Below are 17,583 nucleotides of genomic sequence, written 5' to 3' on the forward strand. Positions count from 1 at the left end.
ATTACTTTTAAAGCATGACAACAGCAGCATTACAGTTGCTAAGGAGACATTAAGCAAACATTAAGCCAGTTTAATAAGATGGTTTGCATTTGGCAAATTTGAGACATCAAATCCCCAGCCACTGCAATGTTTCCATGGTGACTATATGAAAACATTAAAGTCTTAAAGCATTTTGCCAGACCATAAAAGAAGAGAAGAAGGCCTTGTGTGTAGGGCTACTCTCTCACAAATGTTGCCCGCAACCAATAGGTAGTCTAGGCTAAATAATGTCTCTGCTACATGTTTGTGCCAGCAAGTCGTTCACCTTTTTAAGACTGTATTTATTTCCTCAATAGCTCTACAATTCTGGATTCACTGATTCACAAATAGCCATCGTATATTGCGGTCTCCAACACCACATTGTGTAAAAATGTCCACATAATTTAAGTTGCATGCAGCATCTATAATTTACGCCGCTGAACACAGCCATGTGTCTACGGTACAGCCAGGCAGCGTCTGCGAGCCCGCACAATCTCCATGGAAACGAATCGGGAGGGGAGAAAGCATAACTTGGGGAAGTTGCCAGTCACATTTTATCAGCTAGCTAAGCACTATGATCAGCTACCGACTGACCGGACGATTTTTAGATATGGGTGGTAATGAATAGTAGCTGTAAATATACGGCTTTAGATAGTTAAATTATTAGTTGTAGCTACCTAACACCACTCACTGCTGATTAGAACTAGGCTAGTAGTCTACCAATCACGGAACGGCAACCGTAGTTAGTGACAGTGTTGCTGGGTGCAGGTGTTGGGTGTACGTACACGTCTCTGTTTAGAAATATTAGCCTAGCTAAGAGTGAAAATCTAGCCCCGATTATGTAAGTCATTGAGTCATGCAGAAACGTAACTTCAAACAGTACCTAGCTCAGTTGTACATCTGTCTTGCGATTTTGTAGTAAGTCCTTATTGTTTCGTTAGCTCAAGGATTCTCCTCAAAATGTACAACTGGGAAAGACGTGCAGCGGAAAACCTTACCAACGCTGACCATATGCATGAAGTAAGAAGAAGGATGGATCATGAGTATCAGGTACGTTTCACACAGGTAGGGTACAAGTTGATACTTTCTCAGCCACATTCATTATTGTAACTCGTGATGATGTAACCTAAACGTGTGGAGTGACATTGTCATTTAAAGATTCTGACTTCTGTTGCAGAACCAATTGCGAAGAAGAGAACGGGAAAGAGCAGATGCCGAGGTAAAAAGAGAAATAAGAGTTCGAACACCCTCACCGCCTGCACCTCAGTCACATAAGTTTAAAACCCGTACTTATGATAGGCCATGGGCACAAGAAGTGTCAGCCTCTAGGAAGGTAAGACCCTCTGCATCAATACTTAGGAACATCATTAAAACATATTCGATTACCACACACACAATGCAGTGTGCTGTGGTTGGGTAACACTAAAAAGACAACCTTCTGTTGTCTATATAGACATATATGAAATAATGTTGTTTTCTTGCCATGTTTTACCACCTGCAACAGTTGTCCTGCTCTACGAAACCTTCCATATCTGAGGTGAGAAACACATTGAACAAAGGCTCCATGTCTCGTCTCCCTGCCATTGGTAGAGGATCTAAGGGTAGGGCAGCAGAGCTGGGAAGCTCTTCTCAGACCCCATGGAGAGCCAGTGTCCCTCTGGCATCTCAGTGTAAGTTTCTATTCATGTATTCTCAGCAGCATCCTCCCACATGTATGATGTGTCTTTTCACCCACAATGCTGTTTTAACACTTGCCATGATGAAAGAAAACAGCCTTTCCTCTCCGCATCTTCAAAGGCAAAGGACCATCGTCCCCATGGCAGAAGCCAAGATCTGTGGATTTGAAAAACAACATATCCACCCAAGGGAAACCAAGCACTCTGAAGCGAACGCAAAGTCAAGATACCCTGAAGGCAAAGAACAGAATAAAGGCCCCGTGTGAGCATCTGGACAGACCCAACATCTCTCTAAGACGAGACCCAGTGTGTGTACTAGACAGCCACTCCCTTCCCCAACCCCTGACCTCTCCCGGAAGATTCAACACAGACTGGCCCCGCCTCCCCTCACTGCAGTACCGTCCCCCCAGTCCAGAGGAGATCCAGCTCACGTCTCATACCTTTGAGGGCTTCTCCTCCGAGAACAGTAGTGTTGTCGAGGAAGACATCAGAAGTGAAGACGCATACAGAGGGGGCCTTTTTAGGAGCTCTGCTGACACCACCCCATCATCTTTGGCTCAGTCCATCTCCTCAGAGTGTCCTTCCAGCACTAGGACCCTGGAGAGCTCCCTCAGCGAATCCTTTATTAGCCCTCTTAGCAGCTGCTTCAGCTCTCTGGACATTCTGTCATCTGACTCAAACGGGGAGGATAGGGATGCAGCCTCCTCCTGGCAGGCTGCTGTTGGAGAGAGCTGCTACACCCCTGTGCAGTGGACCAGCTCTCCGACCAGCTTGAATTACGTCAGCCCCCTTCCAAATGCCTTAAGTCCAGGGAGCCTGCAGTCTCTGCTGGGTCGAGAGATAAGTACCCCAGAACATTTAAGTAGAGCCTCTCTTGATAGTGGCTACAGTCCTATGCCCTCCTTCATACAAGTAGGCCAGGCGTCAGTCCCCCCATCGCCTGCTGTCACAGAGAGGGTACACCGTGGTACTCTCGCTACCCCTGAGCAGATAGACCACCAGCTCCCTGAGCTGGAGCTCATCCCCAGGTGGCCTCCTCCCAGCTGGCTGGGGTCAGAGAGGACGGCTGAGGCCTCACCCACGGCCAGCTCTCCTGGGAGACGGTCTATGCTTGTCAGCAGGCAGGAGGAGCCGGAAGAGACCAGAGACACCAGTAATGACAGTAGAGGGGAAATGTTATCCTCCAGTGAGGCCTTGCGTCCTGGGACCTCGGGACTAATGGATCACCTGACCATGGCGCTGATGGCTCTCCATGACATCCGCAGAGAGGTGGTACACATGCAGATGAATCATGCTCACAGTGGAAACGGTTCAGATTCTCAGGAGGCCCAATCAGCACCAGCTAGCGATCCAGAAACCTTGCGTAAGATCAAAGAAAGGTAAGTAGGGACTAAGAATGGGATAAACAAGTGCACACAGTGCATGGTGGAACGTGCTGACTGGTTATGTATGTATCTCATATGAATTCATCTACCCAAAGTCTGTTGGAAGAGTCGTCTGATGAGGAAGGGGACCAGTGCCGGATCTGCCAGTCTGGGGCTGCCTCACCCACAAACCCCCTGCTCACACCTTGCCAGTGCTCTGGCAGTCTGCAGTACATCCATCATGATTGCCTGAAAAAATGGATTCAGACCAAAATACAGTCAGGTCAGTTTAGAAACCCTTCCTTTTCCAATTGAGATAGTAGAAGCACGTGGTCTGAAGTATTTATGAAATGTATGTAAGTGAGTGTGTGATTCCAGGGACCTCCTTGTCTGCCGTCAAAACCTGTGAATTGTGTAAAGAGAGTGTAACGCTGGACCTGGACGACTTTGATGTAGAGGAGTTTTACCAAAGACATAACCACACACAGGTACATACTATGTTACACCCTACAGTCATGTGTGACTAATGACTTAAACAGGCATGATATCATTTGGCACAATCATCTTCCTTGCCCCCTGTGCCCCAGGTGGAGCAGGGCAGTGAGGAGCTGTACATGCTGTTGCTCCTCCAGCAGAGGTTCTCAGCACTGCTGCAGGTGGCCCAGAGCCGTAGCGACGCAGTCTCACGGGTAAGGATCTGCTCCACACAGACCATCTATTCACTTGTGATGCAAACTAATGGTGCTACTCAGCTGGGTGTTGACACCACGACATCAGAGACTAATGACCTATCTTAGCTGTTGGAATAGGAAGTGGCAGTTACAAATGACATTCATCAATGAGTATCTTGATTTAGATCAGCTGTAAAGGTTATGAAATATGTTCCATGAGACACAATATGGATTACTGTGAGATAGCTCAAAGGTCAGGATTCTTTTTTCATCTTAGATGGCCACCAGGATGTACCTGCTTCAGGGAGCTGCAGGGACATCCAGTACGTTCCTCAAACACTGATCGTTTGATCACAGAAATACTCAAAGTGGACGAACATTTGAATCTCTACTGTTTAGAGTGTGTACAGTATTTTCATGTCACAAACATACGATTGTAAATGCCCAGCCTCAGGAGACGTGGTAGAACGAGACCAGTATTCCTGTGCCATTTCATTCTATAATCAACAGAATATCTCATCCAGAATATAACTGACAGTAAAGTAGTGTTCTGTTGTCTTCCAGGCGTGGAGGTCTCCACTCACACATCGTCTGCTGAGGGCCAGGGCCACCAGAGGGGCCCCGAGGCCCCTGAGCAGCCACAGCACCACACCTGACACTTAGTCCCTCGACCAGTTCTGTGGAATATGTCAATGTATCCTCATTGAATGAATTTAAACGCACATAGTGCAGGAAATCTGGTTCCAGTGCAACATCTGGAGAAACAACAAATAAACGGCAGGGATGGGTAAAGCAGTCAAGAAGATTAATGTAGGTTACTTTATTATTATTTATGTTATTTATTATACTTGAATGCATTTTCACACATTTTAACAAGGTTGTTTGTATATTTAATTGTATGACAACAAAACATTAATTTCTATGAGTATTTTTACATGACGAGTTGAAGACTAACTGCATGGTAACAGTGGTCTTCAATATTTATCCATTTTATGAAATTAGAGAAAATGTTAAGGGAGCCCAGTCTCAAGTTGGGGTGCTGCTCCATCAGATATTTAACGGGGACGTATTCCCCAAATAACTTCATGCTATAATTGATTCTACACCTTATAATTCAAATGTTGCTGAAAACCTATATTTATTGAATATTAATACTGATTTGCAAATTACAAATAAAACAAATATTTGAAATAGATTTTGACAGTTCAAGTTCATTCTACAGTAAAATTGGTCCTGGTAATGTGCATCAGTGTCACATGAGTGAAATCCTGGATGCTCTTCACAGAGATCCCTGTGATCTGACTCAGTTCTTCCACCACCTGAAACAAAACAGCTGAATCCTTACATAAGCCACACGAGGCCAACTGATGGACATCCATCTGTAGACATGCACAGATGAATCTTCAGCCTAACCCCTCGGATGTTCAAGCACTGAGAGATGGCTTAGTTAGATGTCACATTTACCTGTTTCCACATCGGGACATTGTGGATGTATGCAGCAACACCAATGACACCGACACCAAGCAGCATGCAGTCTTCTGTCACTGGCGCAAACACCTCTCTGCGTATAGGACAACAGGGTTAGCATTGGAACAGTCACCAAAGAACTGCGTAAATAATGCCAGAATATTGAAAGGTTAAAATCACCTCTGTTCATTTGAAGGACTCGACCGGCGAGTTGTGGCCATGAGTAAGGAATCGTAGATGGCAGTCTTCTGTAAGTAGGTGAACTGCAGGACGTGGCGACACAGGTGATGCAAGTGTTCCACAGGAATGGAGGACTCATTGTGCACTGTCACCGAGCAGGAAAGCATATTTTTTTGCATTATAAAGTCACAAGCATGAATCACCACACATCGCTTGGTCGCAGGCTGATGAGAAGTGCTCAACTCACCAAGAACCTCCAGAAGAATCTCCACATATGTAAGAGGGTTTGGGACATTCAGCCTATAGTCAAGGACTTTCAAGATCATCAACTCTGATTCCAAGAGAGTCCGTTTGGAAACACTGTGCCCCATAGAGTGCAAAAACTGCACAGCAGTATTGTTGTCCACAATCTTGTTAAAACAAACATGCTGAATATTACTTAGGCCATTCAACTTTAAAACTTAGAACGTACCTATAGAGGTTAAAGACTTACACCACTGTGCAAAGACAGTTTGCTTGCTAGTTGAACACATGAGAGGACAATGAGATAGAATTTCTCGTGGAGTTTTTCATAGACAAGATCCTCATAGTGTCCATGATCACATAACGCAGCACCTTGAGGTGTGGGTGTTGTAAACAGATCCTCAAGATGCTTTATCATGAACCTGTAAAATATGAATTGTTTATCAAAGAACATGCCTCATGTGTCCCAAAGGTCACAGTTCATACAGAATGAGCCATAGCTATAGAATCCTACCTTTCAAGTAATTCTACAGCATGATATCCAACCAGAGGATCTAGATTCAACTCGTCAGTAATAAGAAACACACATTCTGAAAGAAAGCATCAAGAAAAACATTATTTCCCAGCTAGCGAATCTCGTCCTAGACTAGAGCTACCCTCTTTTATCACCTAACATGGGTCAGACGGTCTCCCACGCAGCATAACCCCCCAGTATCAATCCGACCTTATACTGCCTATTTATGGAGGGAAGATGACCTGAGTCAATTAAACAAAGCAGTTTGACAGTTGGAAAACTTCTGCTCCTGGAGCACTAGTAGAACTGTAGCACAGTACTGTAGCTACGGACTCACCTATCAACCTCTTGTCTTTAAAGTCACCGCTGTATTGTGATAAATTGTTTAGTTTCTCTTTGTTTCTGTTGTTGAGATTTATAAGAAAGTCTGGTAAAATCTCAAAAGCTTCACCAAATTTCAGCATTTTGTTATGACTTGGGCGTGAAAATCTCTTGGCCATGTCTATCAACTAGCTGACGTTCGCTTCGTTACCAGTATCTCTAGATAGCCTAGTATAAGCTAATATTCTAACACTAACCAACGAACAATATTGACTATTCCACAACACAAATAAAAAAAAACAAACAACGTTAATCGTATTCTAGTTATCAAGAGTTACTCGTAAATCTGTACCACAGAAGCGGTCATTTGAAATTAAAGTAGTATCCGACAGAGGGCGCCAAAACTATAGTGACTTTCCTGAGGTAAATCACCGGAGGGGGACTAATTAATACTGTTACACGCACACACAAATAATACAGCAAAGTGCTTCCTACTGTTAAACAGGTTTACCTAAAAACAGCCCCCTGAAGGCAGTTTTCGTGACTTCAACGTTTACACATTCACGTTATAAAAGAAAGTTAAGACTACACAATTTCTTAGGCTGTTATTCAAATGTAGATACCTAGATAATGTGTAAGCACTACTTGTGATTACTCATGTCTAAGGTCCTCATGATCATATAACTTAAACAGGCCCCTCACAAAAACAATCAGGACTCCAATTTCATTATAAAATCTTTAATATGAATGTTTTTTTTTTGTCCATCACTGTAAGGTATAGAACTGATACAAATAAAAGGTTTATCACTAAATACACAAATTAAGACTTTCAGTCTACAAACTAAAATACCAGCACACCCTCTAATAACAATGTTACGTCACGCTATTTTAAGCCGTGGAGAAGAAAAATAAAACATCTAGTTTCTACAGTTTTCCTGCTCTTCCTCTCCGAGGTTTGGATTTCTCCTCCTCTTCGTTTTTCTCAGTGTCCACTGACAGGGTTTTTCCTTTTTTAGACACCCTGCCCTTTCCTTTAGCAGGTGGGCCCTCTGGGGCTTCTGAGGTGCTGGCATTTGTGACTTCCACAGTGGCTCCAGTGATGTCAGTCAGGGGGGTGGCATCAGTAGACTTGGCTCCCCGCCTGGCCCTCTTGACAGGCCCTGTTGGAACAGGATCTGAGAGCTCTGACTCTTCTGCTTTCTCCAAAGTCTTCAGTGATTTCCTTTTGCTGCCAACCTTAACGGGAGTGGACTCCGCAGCAGAGGGCTCCTCCTCGATTTTGGCCCTTCTTCCCCGTGATGCCCTTGCAGGAACAGGTGTCACGTTTTGAATTTCCTGTGTCATTTCCAGTTGAGCTTTCCAGTTGACTGACTTTGAAGGCTTTCTTGTGTTCTCAACATCTGATTCCTGAGTAACCTCTGTTTGATCTGCTTGGACTGTTCCAGCATCCTTGACCTTCTTAGAGAGTCTCCCTTTTCCTTTTTTGACTTCAACCTCAGTGACTGCCATTTTCTCATCTACAGGAATCTCCTCAGCGCTGGTGGCTTTGTCTGGGACAGCATCTGCAGATTTGGCACCTCTCCTGCCCCTTTTGATCGGCTCTGGTTGGATCTCAGCTGTGATAACTGACACATCTTTACTCATTTTAATGCCTCTACCTCTTGTGGTTGACTTGGTGACAGGCACAGCTGCTTCTGAAGCAACTTCAACAGCGACGACAGTTGCTCCTCTGCGTGCTTTCTTGGCAGAAGATGGAGGGGCAATCTCTTCTTTAACAATAGCAGTTACTTTTCTTCCCCGGCCTGGTTTAGTCACAGGGACGTCTACCTCTTCCAGTGCCTCGGTCTCAACACTTGGTTCAGCATCAACCTTCTCCTCTTGAGTCAGGACCTCCTGCTTAGTTCTGCGTCCTCTTTTAGGTTTCTCCGCGGGGGCGACGCTTGTTTTGTCCGGTTTGTCTGTAGGTGCCGGAGCAGCCTCCACCTCAACATCCTGCTTGGTCTTGCGTCCTCCTCTTTTAGGTTTGGCGAGAATCACAGCAGCCTGCTCCTGGACCTCATTTTCAACAGGCTCCACCACACTGGCCGTCTCAACAGCAGGCACCTGCTCCACTGCATCCTGTTTGAGCCTTCTTCCTCCTCTTTTGGGTTTCTCAGCAGCCATGATGGTTTGCTCCTGGCACACCAAGGTTTCAGCACTGGCAGCTTCAGAGCAGGACTCGTTCACTTGTTCAACAGAATCCTGCTTGGTCTTCCTTGCTCTCTTGGGTTTTGAAGCAGGGACTTTGACTTCCTCCTCCTCAGTGACAGGAATATCTACTGCACTCTCTTCTACAGTTGCAGCTTGTTCAACAGACTCTTGTTTACCCTTCTTTCCTCTCCTTGGTTTTTCAACAGGAACAGATGGCTCTATGGCCTCCAAGCTTTCCTTCTGTATAACATCAACAATGTCAGCTTGTTCGACAGAATCTTGTTTAACCTTTCTTCCTCTCCTTGGTTTTTCAACAGGAACAGATAACTTTACCGTCTCCAAGCTTTCCGTCTGTAGAACTTCAACAGTTTCAACTTCTTTAACAGCAGACTCCTGTTTAATCATCTTTCCCCTTCTAGCTCTTGGGACCACGACTGCTACGGATGGTTCAGCAGAACTTTGTTTTGGCTTCTTTCCTCTTCTTGGTTTCTCCAAAGCAATATCACAGATTGGATCCTGGCTTGTAGCAATTTCTGTTTCAGTGATTTCATTGCTGACAGCATCAGTGTTTTGCAGAGTTTCAGCCTCCTCCACAGCATCCTGTTTGGCTTTTCTTCCTCTCTTGGGCTTTGATGCAGGAGCCATATCTGGGATCGGTTTCTCCACTACAGCCAAATCTTCCACTGGGGCTTCCGTGCCTTCATTTGCAGTTTGTGCCACTCTGTTTCTTCCAGATTGTCGGACAGATGTGTGCACAATCTCCTCTGTTTTCTTTCTCCCTCGACCTCTTACAGGAACATCAGGAGCAGTGGTCTTTGAGCTCTCCCTTACTAACGTCATCTCGTGTTGGTCTTTGTCGGCCGGTTCTGGCTCTTGAGTTTTCTTCAGTGGGGTAGAGATGTTGGTTGCCTCTACCTTCTCATCTGTGGCCTCTGGTTGAGGTGTCTCCACAGCATCTCTCTGGGACACAATCTGCGTGTCGTCTAATGGTACAGACACCTCTGTGTGCTCTTCACAAATCACATGCGGTTCTGGAAAATACAAGGGTGAGAATGAGTCATTTCAGTTGTCACATGACAATAATTTATGCTTATAAATGTTAACTACTTGATCATACACACACACACACACACACACATACGTTCTGTTGCCAAATCTGTTCCTTTTGTAATTTCTAGTTGAGGTAGCTCTACAGCCACCGTTGGTGAAACGATATGCACGCCGTCTGATAGGACAGACGCATCTTCTGTGTGCTCTTCAGGTTTCAGAACTTGTGGTTCTGAAATATACAACAGACAATTAGTCATTAAGTCAACAGTTAAATAGTTAGGTAATAGAAAATAAAATTGCTATTTGACAAGACCATAAAATAAAATTGTACCCAGCGTTGCCAAATCCTTCTCCTCCATCTCTACTTCATCAGTTTGAGAGACAATCTGCATGTCACCTGATGATTCAGAGGCATCCTCCGTGGAGTCCTGACAAACCTCTTGTGGTTCTGTGAGGAATAGAATTAATCATTTAACATTTCAATCATGCCATGTTTAACAGAGTACTTTTAATATCAGATGCATATCAGGAACTTACGCTCTGTGGCCAAATCTGGAGAGATGGTTTCATCTTGAGCCTAAACACAACGATTAATTTTTTTTTATTAAGTCTTGCAAAAAACAAATATTCAACACAGCAGAAGCCTATATCACGTAATCATGGTTGTGTTTATCCTCCACTCACCGGCTCCTGCATCAGTTGTTGCAGCCCTTCAAAGTCTGCCACTGCTTCACTTTCCTTTTGCCTGGGAGTCTTGATTAGTCTTTCGATGCCAAAGTTCTTCTCAACCATTTCGCCCTTGACTTTGGGAGTTTTCATTATCCTCTTAACACCAACCATGTCTTCTACAGGGACGCCCTTCTCCTTTGGAGTCTTCGTTTTTCTCTTAATTCCTGTTGCACAAACCAGCAGGGAGGGGTCTGGTGCTTCATCCAAGACTGGAACAGGTTTGGGGGTTTCCAGGAGCTCCTTGACACCATCAAACACAACTTCAGAAACCTTGGGTGCTCTTGGAGTCTTCAGCAGCTTCCCTCGGAGATCTTCCACTGGTTCCGTCTTCTGTTTGGGTGTTGTCATCATCCTCTTCACTCCAGTAAAACAGTCAGGTTGTTCAGGTTTCTGCTTGGGAGTTGACATCTCAATCTTGGACTCCTGCAGTTGCTCTTCAGAGGATATTTCCAAGGCATCAACAGAATGGGAGACTTCTTCGTCGTCCTCCTGTGCAGCAACCTCGGTGATGAAGCTAGATTCTTCATTACCCTGGAGAAGCCGACTGACAGCATCACTGTTGTATTTTCCTTGCTTTGCTGTTAAAATGACACTCAGTGGAGACACCACCATCTCGCCTGTTACAGAGCAAATAACGGCTGTTCAAATATGTCACATAAAAAAAAAAAAACAGTATTCTTGCCATTGCCAATGTCTCTTACCAGTTTCCTCTGGGGTATTCATCACTGATGTTTCGATCAGAGACATTGACTGAATCTGTAGCGGGGTCTTGATGTCACTCTGGGCGTTGGAAACTGATTTATTCTGCTTTGAACACGCTGGGGTGCTGAATATTTCTGCAACTCCTAAAACAACAAATACAACCTTCAGATTAATATCTAATGGTAAAATAACACTTGAAATTCATTAACAATAATAAAAGTACTGATCTATGGAATAGTACCAGTCAAATCCTCGTCCATCTTCATGTTCTTAGGGAGCAGGGCAATGTTGTGGACAAGCTTGGGAGCACCTACAGCTGGGTCCACGGCCCTAATCTTATGTGCTTTCCCAACAACAATTGTCATGGGTGAATCTGCATGGCCTGTGCTTGCATGCTCCTTGAGTTTTCTTGCCGGGGTCTGTGAAAATGATGATTAGCAATTAATTGTTTTGACTACCAGGAAGAAATTGTAACACACAATGTATATATTCAGGGCTAGAAAGATTCAACTCCTGTCTGAACAACCTGAACCTATACCTGTTGGTGTGACATGCTGCACTAAGTGTTTATGAGGGCAATTTAAAACAACAGTATCAATGTATCTTTTCACAAAGCTGAAATACTGGAACAGGCAGAGCGCATATAAAATGTAATTATACATATAGCCTAGTTCATAAAAGCACGAATATTAAGTCAGTATAAAGACAGACTGTGCCGAGTTAATTATCTGTATGTATGAACACTTGTTACTGTGTGCAGGGTGTGAGAGTGATTCACACCATTGGAACTTACCTTAGGTTTCGGAACAACTGATTTCTTGGTTGTCTTCCTTTTGGTGGTAGTTTTCTTGTTTGAGATAAGCGTTTGAGACTTGGTCTGACCAAACTTCACAATATCAGCCCAGGAATTCACAGCTTGAAAGAAAAAAAAATTAGGAAGGATTCAATGCTTGTATCTTTAGACACGTTTTCCCCCACTCCTTCTTGAAAGATGATTCTTACCTTTTAAAGACGCCCGAGAAACTCCGCTTCTCCGATTGCGCATGACTTCCAGAACCCCCCTCAATGCAGTTTTCTTGGCAGACTTCATGCTCTTGCGTCGGACTTTTGGAGTTGCAGTGGCAGACGACTGTGGAACAGAATCGTGTTCCGCAACAGGTGATGGGGTGCTTATGCGTGAGACTGAGAAACGGCCTTGCACGGTAGGCGTCTGATGTTTTGCTGAGCTCATCGGGGTCTTGGCTGGTGTCCCAGTCACCTCACTAGCTGTTTGAGGGTCGGAGGGGGATACTGCCAAAGAGGACCTACGTTTGGCTGTGGGGGTTTTCCTACTCTGGGCAGGGGATGAAGACTTGGGGGTTTTCTGTACTTTTGGTGTCTGAGAGACTTCTTTGGATGGAGACTTGCTACCAGGAGAGGGAGTCTTTGTCTTCTTTTTGGGGGACTTGTCTTTACTGGGGGATGGAGTTTTTGCTTTTGCAGGTGAAATGACTTTAGCCTTGGGTGACCTCTTGGCAGGTGAAGGAGTCTTGGTAGATGAAACTGAGCGTTTGGGAGACGCCTTCTTACCAGGGCTTGCTTTGGCTTTAGGGCTTGGATGTTCCTATAATAAAAAAAGAAAGAAAAGAAGAATAATTTATTACATTAGAAACAGGCTCAAAATTCAAAAAAGTTGCTCCGAAAGCATCATCATCATCATCATACCTTTATCAGGCCAATGACAGAAGCTCTTCTAAGGAGTGACTGTTTGTTTTTGGCCACAGACAAGCTTCGTCTTGAAGGCGTCGCCCCTTTTCGGAGCGGAGAGTCAGGGGGCAGTCGTTTATCAAACAGCTCCGGGCTCAACTGAGATCCAAAGGACACTCTCTTTCTCTTCCCCTCTGGTACGGGCAATAGTGCCTCCAGTTCACCACTCTTACGTTTCTTCACTGGCCGTTTACCTGAAATAAATGTATTTTCTAAGGTTAGGGTTTATTTATCCAATCAATAATGAAGAGCACACCCTCCTTTAGTCACAATATATGGTGTATAAGAGGAAGCCATAAACCAGAGTACACCTACATTTTTTTTTGTAATGGAGAGATAGTAACTGCATGCATGCAATGCAGTCATTTCCACATTAACGTCAAAAATATTAATATTAAGGAAACATGAGAACAGAAACGCATCCAACTCACAGCTGATAGGGACAGTCTGAAGAATATCTTGGGCTTTAAGTTTCTTCTCTGCAGTCCTTGGTGAGGTCCTTGGAGAACGAGAAGGCCCTGCCTTTGGAGTACTGGGTTGAGACTCTGCAGGTACCTTGGTTTGCTCATCACTTAAGATTACAGAATCAGTTGGAAGTTTAGGCTCTTCAGCTCTAGAATCTGACTGTTTACTCTTCCTCCTTGTTGGGGTATTTTGCACGGTAAGACTCTCAACCACCTCACAGGCAGTACGTTTCAGGGGAGTAACCTGGAAACTTGGAGTGGTGTTTTCTCCATCGGTGATGGGCGTTTGGGGAAGCGAAGTGTGCCTTTTATTTTTCGGAGTTCCCTGGATTGGCCTTGTCACCATAGCCTCTTCCATGGGCCTTGTCTCCTCAATCACTTGCACAATCTCAGAAGTGGAAGTACCCTCAAGCCTGGGCTGGCAAACGGGCACGACAGTCATTTCACTCTTCATTCCTTCCTCAACTTCAGATGTCTTGACTATGTTTTTGTCTTCTGTGGGAATTACAAACCTCTCCACTTTACTAGGTGAAACTGGTTTTGCTGTGCAGAACCTTGAAGCCGGGGTTTGAGGTTGACTTTCGGATGTCATCCGTTGAGTCTTGGAGTCAAGGCTTTGTTTGACCATTTCATAGAGCTCACAGAAGGGAGAATTTGTGTTTTTCTGGTCAAGTCTTTCATCTTCTTTTGGTTCCAACACAGAGGATTTGTCTGATTGCTGCAACTTGACAATGTTGGTTCCATCTTTTAAGCAGATGTCTAAATATAAAAGTAATAATTGCAAAATGTATCATTAGCATTTTCCACAATTATAATTCTCAGCCACTATAATATTTATTTAGTTCCAAGTTTCAAATTAGCAGAAGACATCCAATAACTGGCCAAGATTACCTGAGTTCAAATCAGACTTCTTATTTGCCTCAGACAAAAAGGTGCTTGTCACTTGCTGATCCTGCAAGACCTAAAGGATGATAGAGCAAATCATTTTTACTGTTAAATCACATTAGGTAAATGTTATGTTTCACTATTCCTTAGGGAGTCTTGTTATAAATCGTTGTATTTGCTGGTTTTGTGTAGCTTAAATCGTATACCTGAAGGGTTTCACTTTTGTTGACAGTAGTTGATCTCCTCTTCTTTGGGGTCGGTGCTGGAGGGTACTCAAATCTGATATGGAAAAAATGTAACAAAACACGGAACAAATCCAGAATTTTGAATTTAGTTTACTCATCTATGTACAATATAAAGCAAGTTTCCAAAAGAGTTAAGAGAGTCTGAGATTATAAATTCCTGGTTATTTTGACACACTAACCTGAAAGAACGATCAAGAATTGTGATTAGATCCCCATGTTTCAAGCGTTCAGACTGCTGCAGTACCTCCCCATTGACGCGGGTTGGATTCACTGAGCTCAAATTTGTTAAGATGACCTGTAGAAATAAACGTTTAATATTGAACACCAAATGATACTGACTCAACTACTACAACAGAGTTTTCAACTAACCTCTTTATTTTCATTCAGGTCAATTTTGCAGTGTTCCTTGGAAACTTGGGGAAGCTGAATGCGAATATCACAATCAGGTTTCCTTAAAGACAAGACCATCAAAAAAGCATTATAATTTGCTATATTTACCAAAATGTTCAATTGCTTCACTACTTCCATTATATGATTTTTTGATAAATTTAGTGTGATAGTGATACATTACATAGATCATGTATTACACATTTAGAATTAAATGATCAGAATACTACATTTAATGTCCTGATGTAGAACCCATTGTTGAGTTTAATCGGTATAAAAACCCCTTTGGATAACTTCCAGTTGTAGGCTACTACGGAGCATAAGTCTTTAACAGACGTCATCATCAAAAAGCCCGCCTCTTTAACATTTCAAATGTCAGACACGAACAGAGAGAAACCCTCCACGAGCTACCGGCTACACTTGCGGAAGTGTTTTGTAACCAATTAAATCAAGCATGTCCTAGATGTACAGTGAACAAGTGGATTACTGATACCGATATTCACACTTTATTTTTATAATTTTTTTTGGCACCAACTAATGATAATAATATGTCGGGCAATACTGACTAGTATAATGGAATATTGCCGAAACATTACCTTCCAAATAGACAGGCCGCAGTAAGAGGAAATTCTGTCCCATCTCCTCCACTCCTTTTGATAACAACAATTTTACCATGAAGAGGCATTATGATCGAAGAAAGTTACCTATAGGAAACGACAAGTGTGAGACAACATGTACACAACAGATGCAAACACAAACATCGTTTTAACTTGCAGCAGTTTAGCCAGACAACACTGTTTCCCGAACAAAACATACAATGTATCTAGCTTAATCAGAGTTTTATTAAAATGGTAGCTAACCATTCATTATCCAGTTTGATTTCGTAACTGGTGGACTAGGTTTCGAAGACAACAGCAAATGGTTAACAGATTTCCAAATATGCATTACCGCGTGCGATTCCGCGTTATAGTCGTCTCAGAGGCTAGACTTCTAATGTGCTAGTACCGAGCGTCTAATCTACTAAACAAATGCATCTGTACCGTGCAACAGATCATAAGATGAAGTCCGTTAAGTTTCCAGGATAGGAAAAAAAGGTCTATGCTTACTTATAAATGACCTAGAGCTACTTAGTACGTTAGCTCTAGCTAGTCAGCATGTTGCCGTTAGCATGTCACTATTTTACGAACTCAATCTAGTTACCTGGGATACAGTTAGACTCGTCAGCCGCTGATCATCATCGATACACGTCAGTAGTATGAGACAATATCGGTTCAAATATCAGAGATTGATTATAGATCCGATTTGTCGTATATATCCCTAACCTTTAGCTATTGCGTCGACGGCTTGCATACCTAGCTAACTATCTAAAGTCGTATTCTACAGGGAATCAATGTGGTTCTTACGAGTTGACTGTTTCCATACAGTTGTAAAAGAAATCCTTCCGCCCAAATGGGTTCACTTACGGAGGAAAAAACCAAAACAAATGGCACTGTGAGATACATACATACATTTTAATTTATTTACTATAATATACTGTTCAACTGTATATGTTTTCCGAATCTACACCCAATTTTTGAAATAAAAGTAACATATACGGATCTCTAATTTAGACGGACTATTTTGTTAAAGTCTTAAACGGAGCAATTTTTTACTGTGAAAATGAGGGCCATTCAAAATCCCGCGCGAAGACTTCTTATTGGCTATGATTGTCAAGAAAAGCACGCCTACAAAGTAGTTCCAGATTATTTAGTTGTCCATGCCATAGACATTTATGGTCCATGTTATTTCCTAACCGGACACTTGCGATACAGTGTAACGATGTTGACAGAGGGTAGTTTTGTGTAACGTATACGAAGTTCGTTCGCTCACATTGTCTCAAATACATAATTTGCTCAATTTGCATATAATGAGACATGATATTCCCCATGTCCTGGTTTATGAAAAATATACTAATGATAGATTGTAAAATGTTGAATAATTAAGGACAATGATTTAAACAACTACCACCAGACTCACCGCAACGTTTAATTTCGATGTCATTTTTATTTGTTTCCGGAAGTGTAATTTAGCTTCTGCAGAATTATTGTATCTGGTGCTTTATTTTGTAAAAGGCAACTGAGTGGACTAAAGCCGTGTTTCTCAACCCTGGTCCTGGGACGCACTGCCCCGCATGTTTTATGTTTTCTTCTATCAGGCTTCTGCAGATGTTGATGATAACCCAGTCATATAAACAAGGTGTGTTATTGGAGAAGGATTGGTATGCTGTGTGTCCCCCATTATCCTATCTGTTAAGAGTTTCTATAAGAAAGCTATATATAAAATGCCCCCTTGTGGTAACCAAATGCCAGTGCATCCGATTAATTCTGGGGCCAAGCCTATTTGAGAAATATTGGACTGAAGGACCAAAAATGATGATCACCACACTGCAACATACATACTTGATATTTTTCACCGTATGCGTTTGGGATTTATATTAGAACATTTGTGATTTGAAATGTATTTCCCAGATACTTGAATTTGTTGGCAAAGAAACAATAATGTTGTACCTACATGTGGAACCATCAAATCATTTTATAAATGCTTTAGCATATGGAGAGCAATTCCACAATAACATCACTGCTACAATTCAAAGACAATCCACTGGATGGCAGTATATGATTATTTCTCTCAGTTATCTTTTCACATCTCAATGTATCCACAAATTCACAAACATTGAATGTTGCAACAGCAA

General features: G+C 42.9%; 2 protein-coding genes across 3 annotated transcripts; both read right to left on the reverse strand.

Annotated features, from left to right (window-relative positions):
* Nucleotides 1-4,561: 4,561 nt before the first annotated feature.
* On the reverse strand, nucleotides 4,562-6,699 carry cntd1 (cyclin N-terminal domain containing 1). 2 transcript variants are annotated; one of them, XM_047032746.1, is made up of 7 exons: nucleotides 6,471-6,699; nucleotides 6,134-6,209; nucleotides 5,870-6,041; nucleotides 5,624-5,786; nucleotides 5,377-5,521; nucleotides 5,194-5,290; nucleotides 4,860-5,048 (listed from the first exon to the last, which is right to left on the reverse strand). In XM_047032746.1, exons 1-7 carry the CDS (start codon nucleotides 6,631-6,633, stop codon nucleotides 4,941-4,943), a joined length of 924 nt encoding a protein of 307 aa, XP_046888702.1. In that variant the 5' UTR covers nucleotides 6,634-6,699; the 3' UTR covers nucleotides 4,860-4,940. The 2 variants fall into 2 exon arrangements, with proteins under 2 accessions (XP_046888701.1, XP_046888702.1); XM_047032745.1 differs by having other exon boundaries at nucleotides 4,562-5,048; nucleotides 5,377-5,786.
* Nucleotides 6,700-7,176: 477 nt separating this feature from the next.
* Nucleotides 7,177-16,260, reverse strand: mki67 (marker of proliferation Ki-67). Its single transcript, XM_047032315.1, has 17 exons — nucleotides 16,053-16,260; nucleotides 15,449-15,556; nucleotides 14,835-14,916; nucleotides 14,645-14,760; nucleotides 14,427-14,499; nucleotides 14,227-14,296; nucleotides 13,303-14,094; nucleotides 12,830-13,065; nucleotides 12,128-12,728; nucleotides 11,919-12,040; nucleotides 11,367-11,544; nucleotides 11,125-11,268; nucleotides 10,379-11,040; nucleotides 10,232-10,271; nucleotides 10,026-10,142; nucleotides 9,786-9,923; nucleotides 7,177-9,675 (listed from the first exon to the last, which is right to left on the reverse strand). Exons 2-17 carry the CDS (start codon nucleotides 15,535-15,537, stop codon nucleotides 7,379-7,381), a joined length of 5,757 nt encoding a protein of 1,918 aa, XP_046888271.1. The 5' UTR covers nucleotides 15,538-15,556; nucleotides 16,053-16,260; the 3' UTR covers nucleotides 7,177-7,378.
* Between the last annotated feature and the right edge of the window lie 1,323 nt (nucleotides 16,261-17,583).

The sequence above is a fragment of the Hypomesus transpacificus genome, chromosome 13 (genome assembly GCF_021917145.1).
Source record: "Hypomesus transpacificus isolate Combined female chromosome 13, fHypTra1, whole genome shotgun sequence".
In the NCBI taxonomy this organism is placed as follows: domain Eukaryota; kingdom Metazoa; phylum Chordata; class Actinopteri; order Osmeriformes; family Osmeridae; genus Hypomesus; species Hypomesus transpacificus.

Excerpts from the sequence above, each read along its gene's own strand:
- cntd1 (XM_047032745.1), bottom strand. The coding sequence starts at position 6,633 with ATGGCCAAGAGATTTTCACGCCCAAGTCATAACAAAATGCTGAAATTT. Across the intron at positions 6,210-6,470 it reads TAAAGACAAGAGGTTGATAG|AATGTGTGTTTCTTATTACT; the intron begins GTGAGTCCGTAG and ends GCTTTCTTTCAG. Across the intron at positions 5,049-5,193 it reads ATGTCCCGATGTGGAAACAG|GTGGTGGAAGAACTGAGTCA; the intron begins GTAAATGTGACA and ends GTTTTGTTTCAG.
- mki67 (XM_047032315.1), bottom strand. The coding sequence starts at position 15,537 with ATGCCTCTTCATGGTAAAATTGTTGTTATCAAAAGGAGTGGAGGAGAT. Across the intron at positions 12,729-12,829 it reads CTGTCATTGGCCTGATAAAG|GAACATCCAAGCCCTAAAGC; the intron begins GTATGATGATGA and ends TTTTTATTATAG. Across the intron at positions 10,272-10,378 it reads AACAACTGATGCAGGAGCCG|GCTCAAGATGAAACCATCTC; the intron begins GTGAGTGGAGGA and ends CGTTGTGTTTAG.